At 32.4% G+C, this 12,767-nt stretch overlaps 1 protein-coding gene across 1 annotated transcript; it reads right to left on the bottom strand.

Annotated features, from left to right (window-relative positions):
- Positions 1–1,201: 1,201 nt before the first annotated feature.
- Positions 1,202–6,854, bottom strand: LOC130815975 (vesicle-associated membrane protein 711). The gene is made up of 4 exons (XM_057682529.1): positions 6,385–6,854; positions 4,017–4,207; positions 2,773–2,936; positions 1,202–1,817 (listed from the first exon to the last, which is right to left on the bottom strand). The coding sequence occupies exons 1-4, from the start codon at positions 6,599–6,601 to the stop codon at positions 1,730–1,732; spliced, it is 660 nt and encodes a 219-aa protein (XP_057538512.1). The 5' UTR covers positions 6,602–6,854; the 3' UTR covers positions 1,202–1,729.
- Positions 6,855–12,767: the final 5,913 nt, after the last annotated feature.

The raw sequence follows: 12,767 nt of genomic DNA, 5'->3' as shown, positions 1-12,767 counted from the left end.
AAAATACTTCAGCTCGAACAAATTTAATCCTTGGGATTTGATGCTTTAAGACGCCATTCTTTTTCGAAAATTTGAAAAAAATGAGATCTTTTATTAACTTTAGTCAAAAAATAAGATTTGTTCAAACTTTATTCCCAAAATTTTTGGCCCCAAATCTAGGCTTAGTACATAATCGCTGTTACTAACAGCGAGTTTAAAGTTGCTGGAATTTTTAAGTCAACAGGTAGTCGCTGTTACTAACAGCGAAATAAGGTTTGACTGGTCAAAGGGGAAGTCGCTGTTAGTAACAGCGATCAAATGGTTTGACTTTTGTTGACTTTTGTTTATGATTTAATCTAGCCGTTATAATATGGAAAAATAGACGTTATGAAGTTGAAAATAGCCGTTGTTATTATGTTCTATAAATAACTCCATCATTTTCCTACTTCATTGTATCCAAACTCCATCATTCTTGTAATAGCGACTTCCTCTTTGACCAGTTAAACCTTATTTCGCTGTTAGTAACAGCGATTACCTGTTGACTAAAAAATTCCAGCAACTTTAAACTCGTTGTTAGTAACAGCGATTATGTACCAAGGTTAACTTTGGGGCCAATGACGCTTATTTTGGGAATAAAGTTTAAACGAATATTATTTTTTTGACTAGAGTTAATAAAAGGTCTTATTTTTTTCAAATTTTCATTCTTTTCCTTCCTCCCTTATTGGACCTTTTGACTTGGATCACAACTTTTGGGCTTCATTGTTTATGGACTTCTTGGATGCTAGTTTTTTCTTAGTCTTTGTCATACTCTACATGATTTCAGTACAAGACTCGTTAAGTTAAAATAAAGAGTCTAATTTCTACTTCTTACAAACTTTTCTAATATAGCCTTTTAAGTTATATGACCTTATTGACTCATAAATAAATTAATTAATTTCTTAAATTCAAACAAACAACATATAGACATAAACTAATCCAAACTCAATTTTACTAATTTACAAGATAGAATTAGTGAGCAACTAGAATCAGAAACATCATTTTCAACATTCACCAATCCTTATGCAACAATCAGGACGAAGCTTTGCTGTTGGGGATGAATCTACATCAATAACACATAAAAAGAAGATATACAAAATAGCGTAAATCAAAACCAGTTGTCATCTAGTGCTTAGCAAGGCTAGAGCCCGTAAAGTCGTAAACATGGTAATAATATCCATCATAATTCTATAGACTATAATGATTGATTAGCATACCATATGATAGAAAACAATTACACGCACTCTCTCTCTTTGATTTTACTACATAATACAAAAAGCTCACTTTTATTTTTGCAATGTAGCAAAATTAAAAGAACAGATTTAATCCTTTATTGTAAAAGAAAGCTAAAGGCAAGGGAGGAATAGGAGAATCAAGTGCATCTCTTAATGCGCAAATATAATTAATTTGTATGACATGTTGTCAAACAAAAATTACTTTGTTCACAATCATACATTTGGCTTCTGCAGTCAAAGTCCATCTACAACAAACACCTCACCACTTTCAATAACTCAGAGAAAAGACGGAGAAAACTCAAATTTACACAAATAGAGCAATAACTCAACAAGTTGATATCCTATATGCCTGGTTGAGTATCTCAATCGCAAATAGTAGATTCTTTTTTTTTTTGAAAATTTGATCATTACCATAAGGAAAATACAGGATATAACCCAGCAACCTTAATGCACCGATCTGAAGTCTCAGCCACATATACTTAAAAGCAGGAAGGCAACAAAGGTCCATGGCAGACAAAGGCAAGCACAATGTATATGATGATCAGAAGAACAAAAATCAAGGTAAACCTGCAAGAATGAAGTCATTATAAAGGTTAGTTTTTTAAAATTTTCCAAATTTCATCAAATTAAGTCAAAAAAGACAAGCAAATGTTTAAGGTTAGATTCTTTAATACAACAGACCCTAGAGGCTAGATGAATTGATGGAGCATTTTGTTCCTCATTATGAAATACAGTGTAAACCCAATTGATAAAGATGCGAAAGAAGCTTAGAAATACAAAAATTAAGACGCTATTTGGCTATTTGACAAGTGACCGTTAGTTGAAGTTGTTTTTTGCTGTTTGACTAACTAAAAAGTTAAAAGTCAAAAGTCAATTAAAAACCCAATAAAAAAAATAATCAACAAACACTCCTACAAATGACCTAATTGCCAGCCATACCCTTTCGTCCGACAAAAGTAAAACGCCATACACACAAGGAGAATTGGAGCTTTTTCTTCAGTGCCACTAATGCAGAATTATAACTCTCGATAGTTAGCACCATTCATAAATTTTAACAAATATGGTCAAAACATTTCAGACAACGAAATTTTGGTGACCGTGTCAGTAGTGCTAAAATTAATGTCATAAGTTTGTATTCCATACTACACAAACAATAGTTGTCATCAGCTCTCACCAATTTCTTAAATTTATAAAGTTTTCCCGTAGTATAGAAGATGATACATATTATTGCACAGATTAAACATGTCTAAGGATGTGTCAATCGCTGGCAGTCATGCAGCATTACATGGTAATCTTAAACATATAAGAAAGTCTAGTCAGACACAACCACCGTGCATCACTTAGACCTTTAAGTTTTCATCCAACCAGAATAAATATTAAAGGCAGGTATGCAAAAAGAAATTAATACTTTCTCCCTTTCTATAATACTTGCAACTGATGTCACAATTAGTTGCAAATATTTCAAAACGGAGGTAATAAGCCATAACCAGATACAAAGCATATTTCACATCAAATCACTCACATGAGTCTGCAATTTCTCCACCAGACGGTGCTTCTGAAGCGTCGAGCTTGCTTTCTGAAGCGAAGAGTATTGCCTTGCAATGTAGCCGTTTTATCAACAAGAAGCTCTAGGCGCTCCCCCCTATCTAAAACTTTATCGATGTTCTCAATCATGACATTACGCACCTAAAATTGTTGAACCAAAAAGAAATTACAGTAAAGCACAAAGGCGCTTCAAGAGACTGGAGCTCTCAAAGCATGCAATCCTTTAATCTAGGATAAATACATATAATCTCGTATATAAATTTAGGAATTACTTTATTTAGACTCCTCCAGAAGTCCAATGTTCAACTCACTCATTTCCACCAAAACCCACCCATCCAAATTCATCATCATCATCCTACCCAGTATATCCCGCTCTTAGAAAAACTAAGGTTAGGGTTTGGGGAGAGAAAGACGGCGGCAACTCATACCCATAACGGAGAGCGCGGCCAAAGGAGTCCCCGGCTCGAGGAAGATAAGATATGTGATTACACGTGAAAGCTAACTTAAAGGCTTATACAAAGGGAACCACTACAAAAGAACACAAAGGACTAGAGAGGAAACGATAAACGCAAGAGGTTAAGGACACTAAAAGGTAAACTAAGAAGACATTAGGAATCTAAGACATGGATATGGCGTCTCCAACTGCTCCTATCCCTAGTCAGGTCCGCAGAGAGGTTTAACTCATGCAAGTCAACTCTTAGCTGCTCATCCCAAGTTCTCCTGGGTCTTCTTCGACTCCTCTTACCCTCTACTATAATGCTTTCTACCCTCCTCACAGGTGCGTCGAAAGTCTTTCTCTGCACATGGCCAAATCATCTCAATCTATTTTCGCAAATTCATAATGTAAATTATTAGCCAAAGCTTTTGATATCAAAATCCAAAATATACTCAAGCCAAAATATCTACCAGTATGATTATATCCCACAAATTCCATTCAGTCAAGCATAGAGGCCGAAATTGCAAATCAAACCAATCCAAAAAAATCATAAACTCAACACAGAAATCCCACAATTGGATCCCAACCAAAAACCAAATCCATAGTTGGTCAAATATGTTAAGGATGCCATAACTGATAGGACCTTCATGCAGCAAAACTGTACACCATTCGTAGTTTTCATTACAAAACACATCCTGACAACCCCTGAGATGAGTATGAAAACTAACTTTTTATTTTCTCAACACCCAAAAACAAAAGAGGAACGGTTAGAAAGGGACACATACCTGAGTCATTTCACCTTTCAATCGGTTTAATCTGTCAGCATTTGGGTCATTTGAGTAATAATCCATCTGTTGACTTAGCACCCTTGAAAATTCATCATTCATGGCATATGCAGGTGATGTATGTATAGCTCGACCATAAGCCTTTACAAACCTTTGATGTATGTCTTCAAGAAATGCAAATGGAATTCTTCCTACACAAATAAGATAGTTGTATCAGGATACAGGGGAAAAAAAGGCTAAGCATATTCTATACACACGAAGTATCAAGAGGCAATGGATTGGAAAAGATCACTAAACTGGGAATGAGCCGCATGCCAAAAGGTACAAAAAAGTACAGAGGATATAAATAGTAATTAGTACTCAACACGAACACCTTGCTTATTTATCTGTCCCTTTCTTGGCCTTTCAGATTGCCTAAGCATACAATTTACTCTTGCACCACATGTTTACTTAGAAACATTGCATAAAAAAGACATACTAGTATGTGGCTACCAGATTGATCATTGTCAACAAGGAAGCAACAAGGGCATATCAGAAATTATAAAATTTATAAGGAAAAATTACCTCGAATAATTCAACTTTTTTATGATTTTCCTATAATAATCGCACCTATTGATTAACCATGAATAATCCTAACTTAAGGGGTATTTGACTAGAATAAACTTGGGTAACTCGATGACCTTCTATAGTAGGTAATTCACCAAAAAAGTAAATTAAATATTAATGTAAAATTAGAGAAAAATTTTGAAAATTTACATAAAAAATTCTGAATAATAAAAAAAATCTGCATTTTTTCAATATTTTTAACATTTTTTTTCGACATTATATTTTAATTTATCTTTTTTTAAAAAAATAAAACTTGCTATAACAGATCATCAGGTTACCGGGTTTATTCTAGGAAAATACCCTCTAAAGTTGGGATTATTCATGGTAATCAAGTGAAATTATTGTAGAAAAATAATGAAAAGATTGGATTATTCTAGGTAATTTTTCCAATTTATATTACAAATTCAGGATCATCTACATTCAGCAAATCATGAAGTCAAAATTCACAGTCAAGATTATTCCTTTTTAAGAGGGGATCAACAACCACCCAACACAGTAACAGTGATATACCTTTCCCTGGTGGAGACAAACGGAGTATTTGCAGAAAATTCCCACAAATTGATCATTGTCAACAAAGAATAACATAAAATAAATCTATTTTCCAATTCTTAGCTATTCTAAATGTAGAAGAAGAATCTAGACTTACAAATTGAAATGGTAGAAAATCGGAATGAATGAAAAAGAAGAATCCATGTGAACCATTGGAACTCATATAGGAGTATTGGTTAATGTAGCCGACTGTAATCTTTTAGGATTGAACTCTGGCATTGTTGCAACTATTTTAAATGTAGTAAGCACCTAAAAACGATCAATGTTGGTCAAAACTGTGATGTTCATCAAGAATTCTCATCCCCACAGCCAACTTACAAACATACTCTTTCACTCTGCCACCCAAACATAAATCACAACACACTATTTTACTTCTACAGATCGATCAAACGAATAGTCCCAATCCAACATAAGAACACATACTACACCATAATCTCCTAGACACTCTATGATGGTTGTGTTATTCCCACTCTCAACTGGCGCTATCATTGACTCAACACAGGATCATCTCTGAAGACCACATAACGCAACAACTTTTTGTCTTTTTCCAAACGAGACATTTTATAACTACATGTGCATTATTACTATATCATGACATACGATTTAACATCAAACAACCTCTATAATTCAAGAAATCAAAAATCGCTTGTACCGATTAGCTAATCACAACTACATTAAATTAAAAAAAAAAAAAAAAACACATTACATAACTAGAAATCATTAATAACTAAATGAAAACAACAATCTCGAGATATCAATCAATAGACGTAAAACACCTAAATCAATACCTTGCGAAACAACAAAATCCCAAAATTCATAGCATATCAAAGTCAACTACCTCATAAAACTGAAACCCTGACAAACATGATCAAACAATAATTTCACAAAATCAATCTCAAATGTAAAATCAACCAAAATATAGAAGAAAAAGTCAGGTGTAAATCAAAAATCAAAACGATAAATAATACCCATTGTCATCAAAATGAAAATTGACAATTTTCAGAAATCAATCAATAAAACGCTAAAATCAAAACCTTTCTAGACAACAAAATCCATCCAAAAATCATCTTAAATCAAAATCAACAAATTACAAAATCATGTATCATCTTCAAGCTGAAACCCTGAGAAATATAATCAAATCAATAGTTCCACAAAGTTAACCTAAAAACAATCAACAAAACAAGAAAAAGACAGGGATAAAATGAAATATTACGTCCGACATTATCTTCAGCCATACAAAGAACTGTGAGGCCATCAGTCCGTTTAACATGAAAAATGTAACGATCTTGCGAGTAAGAAACATGAGTATCACTATCACCAGGAATCTTCTCAAGAATCTGTTTCGCAATTGTACTCGCATTTGTAGTTGTTCCGCTGAATTCCGCCATTACAACCGATCCTCGAGCTATAAGAGAATAGAGTATCGCCATTATTGGAGGATGAAGAAGATAATTCGGCGATTTTTCTCTCCTCAGCAAATCGCCGGTGATTGAATTTTGTGGGTGTTTGATCGGCGATTAGAGGAGGAGAGAGAAAATTGGCGATGGTGATTGTGCTGATTATTGAAAATTTATGTTATTAGTTGTAAAAAGGGAAAAGATAAAAGTTTCCGCCTTTTTTGGGGGAATTGAGGAATTGAGGAGAAATGACAGGGTGGAATGGAATAGTAACTTCTTGTCTGATGATGATCGATGATCATTTGTACTTTTTTTTTTTTTTTTTTCAGAAGTGATGAGTTCTATTTCCCTCCTTTTTTGCTAAAAAAAAATTCAACAAATTAGACTTCTATGATACCGTTTCTTGATTAAATAATCTCAAAAGAAAAGGTTAATATGTTAATTATTGTATTTTCCTCATGTAGCAATATCTTGAATTAAAAACATATTCTAATACATTAACAGTTATATATAAACCAAGAATAATTAATGAATATTGCAAAATTACAAACAAGACATATAAAGTGAATAAGAGGAAGTATTACTAATTGGTCTGATCTAATCGAACTTGATTTGTGATTATTTCAGTTTGAATTAGATATTGTTTGTTCTAGTCTATTACAATATGATTTTAATTAAATTACTTGGTAGGGACGTACGCTCTATACGTATACCAAAAAAAACTATTTTATGCTTGCAGGTTTGACTGATATTTCTGCAGCCATGGGAAATGAAAAGGCTGAATTCAAAACTCTGATTGATTTCTGACTATTTTTCAATCTGAAATAAGTCGAAATTTTGAATTTTGAAAATGTACGAGTTTTTTTTTTTTTTTTTTCCTTTTTAACGCGCATTTGAATAATTAACCTTATTTTAATAATTATAGTTTTTTATTTTTTTATTATCTTAATTATTACAAATAATAATTATTATTATAAATTATGAAAAATTTTCTAAAATAATCCAATCTTTTTATGATTTTCCTACAATAATCCCAACTATTGAGTAACCACGAATAATCCAAACTTTGAATGGTATTTTCCTATAGTAAACCCAGTAACCGGATGACTTGTTACAATACGTTTTTTTTTTAAAAAGATAAATTAAAATAAAATGTCGAAAAAAATTTTAAATGTAAAAAAAATTGATAAATTATAGTCAACTAATCTTTTGTAATTGTATATAAATGGAGCTCATAGTTTGCTTTGCTTTTTACGTTTTTGCTCGTACATTTTATTGGTAAAAATTAAAAATTTTCATATGTTAGTGCAAGTACCAATAGTCTTAATGAGGACGTTAACTTTAAACATATAATCGAACATGCTTTATCTTGTACTTTGGAGAGAGTCGATAAAAATGTATTGAGTTGCGTTGGTTTAAGGTTTAAAATGATAAACGAGGTGCTTAATGTGGGGCAAATAGAGCTTCAGTAGAGGTAGGAACCATGCCTTAAACGAGTCAAGGCATGGCTTGAAGTGTTGCTCAAACAAAGCAACAAGATTTTGGAAGTCCGAGGGACTGCTCGAGCAAGCACTCGTTTGAGCACATACTGGCTCGTTGGAGCAGCCAGTGCAGGGGAGATCAAAAGCCTTTTGATGACGGTGCTCGTTTGACCAATGGGTTGGCTCGTTCGAGCACTGTGCCTCGGATTCCCTTTTGATCAGTTTTGGCACTTGAAGAGCATTGAAAGGTTGTGTAACTTCTAGTTTAATGCTATGTTTATTGTGTTGTTAATTATCATACTAATTGTGATGAATCATTGTTGATATTTATTGTGCTTTATGGTGATTAATTGTGTGGTTCTAAGAATGATGTTTTCCTTCCACTATAAAAGAGAGCATCATTCAATTAGCAAATCACCACGAATACACTTTGTTGAGAAAGCTATACATTGTTAGAAACTTAAAAGCATCTTACATTGTCTTAGCATGTTGTGATCTTACGAGGATTGTTCTCAAGATAAGGGAGGTTTATTATATGTGTATTGTTGAATCAATTATAATAAAACTACATTTGACAGGGAGGTATTCAAAATACCTCATAAACAATTATGTTCATCTTTTGCTTATATTTTCATTGCTGAACCTCTTTAAGGCTTTCAATTCATCATAAGTTTCTGAATATGTTAACAAGACTATGTAAAAGGGGAGTTTTCAATGGGTCTGTTATTTCTCAAATCTAGTCCAAAGAATTTATATTAGTAGTTTAACTCTTAGCATGATTTCATTTATTAAAAAGTGATAAGTAAATTAAATGGGTTACAACATTGTTTTCTGCATAAGTTGGTTGTTTACCACAACTGCATCTGTATGCATGCATGGTGAAACAACTACAATTCAACAAATAAAATACCCAAAAGACAAAATGAAGAAAACAATTACATAATTCATGAAAACATTAATCCATACCAAAATTTGAAATACAACGTCAAGAATACATAGAGAAAAGAGGTAAGGATTGAAGTTAAAAATGAGTTTAATTCAAACAACAGAAAATTATGTGTTTTCTTTGTTGAATTTGAAAGGTTTAAAAGTATGAATTTCAAGAATTTGTAATCTAAATTTAGTTTTACATAATTGGTAGTATGAATTTCAAGAATTTGTAATCCAAATTAAGTTTTACAGAATTTCAAGAATGCTGAAAATGGGATTCAACTTTCCCATGGGTTACCGATAAGGGTTGGAAAATGGACGCTAAAACCATTTGAGTGAGAAGAATTGAAGAAGCAGAAATAGAGAATCAGAGATGAGAGGAGAGAAACGCCGTTCAATTGGAAAAGGATGTTAGATATTGTACTGTTTTGCATTAGTTGGTCTACCGGCAAAAAAATAAATTCACCCTTTTTACATAAAAAATAAAAATTATTCCTCTATACTAAACGGGTCAGGGAGTACCCTGATAATATTATTTTGTGGCCCATGACTTGACTCAGTTAAGATGGGACGAGTATCCGACCCATAACTTATAACTTTTTCTATTTCGTGACCCACCATTTAAGATAAGGGTCGGTGGGTCGGGTCTAATTTGCCAAATTTTTTTCGAACAGGCCTATCCTTGGCTCACCTTAACCTAACATGTGTTTATATTGCCAAAGAAAATTTACTTTCTTAAGGTGTCTTGTATAATCCGTCTTATGAAAAAGTTCATAAAAAGTGGACGTGTTATTTTTATAACATTATATAAATGTACATATGTGGCAAATCTATGGTTTTATTTATTATGTGTCGCATATTTTGATCTATACATGATACTTATATACTTATGAAATTATTTTATGGATTTCAAATGATGTACTTTTATTTAAATACAAACAATTTTAAAGTATAAATGATTTGACACGTTAGAGTAGCTATTTACTAAGTTGTGGCTCATATTTAGTATTTTTTGTTTTACACAGATAATAATAAGCTCTTTGACGTATCTAATACATGAAGGTTGTGCGAGTTAAATCTTACGTACGTCATGAGTGAATTTTGATTAATTTGTGTTAGAACATTTTTTTTTCTTAAACTATTTTGGTTTTAAATAATTGTTTTGATGCCTTACACTTTCTGAGTGTGACGGACACTCTATTTTTGCTTTCCGTTGCTATTTATTAATATTTACGTATTATAATATTGAATATTTTATTATTATACAATTAGGGGTGTTACATTTCAACAAACCCCTTTTTCAATAAATGATCTATTACGACATTTGGAGGCCTCACTTACGAACTTATGGTTATCACACTGTTTACATGGACATCTAATTTTAGACTTTGAATTTTTTTTTTTTTTTTGCAAAATTGTATTTATTATTCAACCCCTTCCAAATATCTAACATTATAAACTCTTTTAGAATTTCGCTTATAAATAAACTATTTTAGAAATGAGAGAATAAAAACAAAAAAAAAATAAATTGTAACCGAATAATTTGCGACCAATTACCAACTGAAAATTTTTCCGTAATTTTTCAACTAAAAATCGGTATTAATTAGTGGAATTTAGTTGGTGATGAATTTACGCATTTAAAAAGGAAAATATTCAATAAAAATTAAACGATTAAACCCTTCAAATATTATGTGACATAAATTATTGTATACATAATCAAACATAAATAACATATATAAATTAATAAAGTAACATAAATAACATAACTTAAATAACATGTAGAAATAATTATATTAAACATTATTATTTAATTAATATAACATAAATAACATAAATATATTATCAAACATTCAGCAAGGTGACAAAATTAAGGAAAAATTATCAGGAATAATACAACTTTTTGCTTATATCCCTACAATAGTACCAACTTTTGATTAACCATGAATAATATCAACTTATGGGAGTGTTTCCCTAGAATATACCCAACATGTTAAAAATCAAACTATAGGTGATTATATGACAAAAAAAATTAGTAAATAGTTAATAAACTAATGTTAGTATTATTCTAGGAAAAAAAACCCCCAAAGTTGGTATTATTCATGGTTAATCAAAAGTTGGTATTATTGTGGGGAAAATTAAAAAAAAGGGTGTATTATTCACGGTGAATTTTCCCAAAATTAAAAGTAAAAATTCAAAAAAAAAAAAAAACAAATAAGTTGATAATAGCGTACCTTATTTTAGTTTAACCCATACCAAGACGCCCACAACGATGCACATATGATAATAAGCGTTTCCTGATTTGTGTGAGAATAAATCCATACAAAACATTCAACAAAAGAATTTCGAGGAGCATTTTATATTATGTTGGCAGCTGGGTTAGATTGCCACATTACTTTAGTTTGCTAGTAGTGTAAGAGAGCATGCCAAAAAGTCTCTGAATGTGTATTACACCTTGAGCACGTGGGAAAAGAAGTCATATGTCTATAAAGCCGCAACACGTTGATATGGAGATAATTTTTGCATGGCCGTCATAAGAAATGCTTCAATTTTGGATGGCTATTGATATTCCACACTTTCTTCCACAATTTTTCTGCATTACCCTCTCCATTGTTGTCAGTCTTCTTTCTTGTCCGCATAATTCCCAGCCGGTATCCCAAACGTACCGAGTATGAGCTATTCTTTGTATAAAATACAACATGTTTACCCCTTTACTCTTTAAAAGGGGAATATTAAGAATAACCTTTAATGAGTTATGATTAAAGATTTCACACACCCTTTTAAAGTTCCATGCGATAACATCATGTCTAATAAGGTTCCCTGCCTTGAAGTCTGACATATCATCATTTAATAGCAATGGACTAGGAGGAATCCCATCCTTCATTACCCAATTGTGGCTCCTAGAATTAATAGTCCAATCATTTCCCACACGCCAACCCAGAGAATAGTAGTGATTTCTCACTCTAGATGCTTCGCTACGTAAAACTCAAGTCATAACTTCTCTTGCATCAAGCACATTACTATGCTTCGCTACATCTTTTTTGAAAAAAGAGCTTGGTTAAAACATTTGAGATTCCTATAGCCCGTTCCACCCCTGCGTTTAGGAAGGCATAGAATGTCCTAGCGGTACTAATACGTTTTGTGGTTTCCATTTGAGAAACCCCAACAAAATTGAGCCATCATCGAATGAATATTCTTTAGAATACCTTCCGGAATCTGAAAAATATTCATCATATTTGTGGGAATTGCCTGTACAACTGCCTTTAAGGTCACCTGTTTGCCAACTCTCGAAGATGTCGCTCTTTCTATCCCTGAATTTTCTTCCATATACGCTCTTTTAAACAAAAAAATAGACTTCTTAGATTTTCCAATTATTGTTGGTAATCCCAATTATCTCGAGTGTTTCTTCATTTGTTGTCTTGTAGCTTGAGGCACCTTTTTGCTAAAGGAAATTTATGTTTTTACATAATTGATTCTCTGACCATATGCTCTCTCATATCGGATCACCTTGCCTAAGCCCCCTTGTAGGAACTACATTTCCCTGCACTTTCCCATTAATCTTGAAAGAGAAAGAGACACTAGAAATACAATGCATAACCTTTCTGACCTAACTATCACGGAAGCCCATCTTCAACACCACCCACTCTAGAAAAGCCCATAAAAACAACATGTCTTATTTCAGTACCTGTGGGTTCTTCCTCTAACGTGCCATTCATTTCCTCGGTCACAACTGCTTCTTAACTATTAAGAGCTTTATTAAGACCTAAGGGAGAGCTAGTGACAAGTCTTTC

Source organism: Amaranthus tricolor, chromosome 6 (assembly GCF_026212465.1).
Source record: "Amaranthus tricolor cultivar Red isolate AtriRed21 chromosome 6, ASM2621246v1, whole genome shotgun sequence".
NCBI classification, from domain to species: domain Eukaryota; kingdom Viridiplantae; phylum Streptophyta; class Magnoliopsida; order Caryophyllales; family Amaranthaceae; genus Amaranthus; species Amaranthus tricolor.
The sequence above is the reverse complement of the archived record's forward strand: the minus strand, read 5'-3'. Positions and strand labels throughout refer to the sequence as shown.

Bases quoted from the DNA above. Each gene is read 5' to 3' on its own strand.
- LOC130815975 (XM_057682529.1), bottom strand. From the start codon at position 6,601: ATGGCGATACTCTATTCTCTTATAGCTCGAGGATCGGTTGTAATGGCG. The intron at 4,208-6,384 runs GTAATATTTCAT...TTATTTGTGTAG, and splicing joins GGCTGAAGATAATGTCGGAC to GAAGAATTCCATTTGCATTT. The intron at 2,937-4,016 runs GTATGTGTCCCT...CAACAATTTTAG, and splicing joins TGAAAGGTGAAATGACTCAG to GTGCGTAATGTCATGATTGA.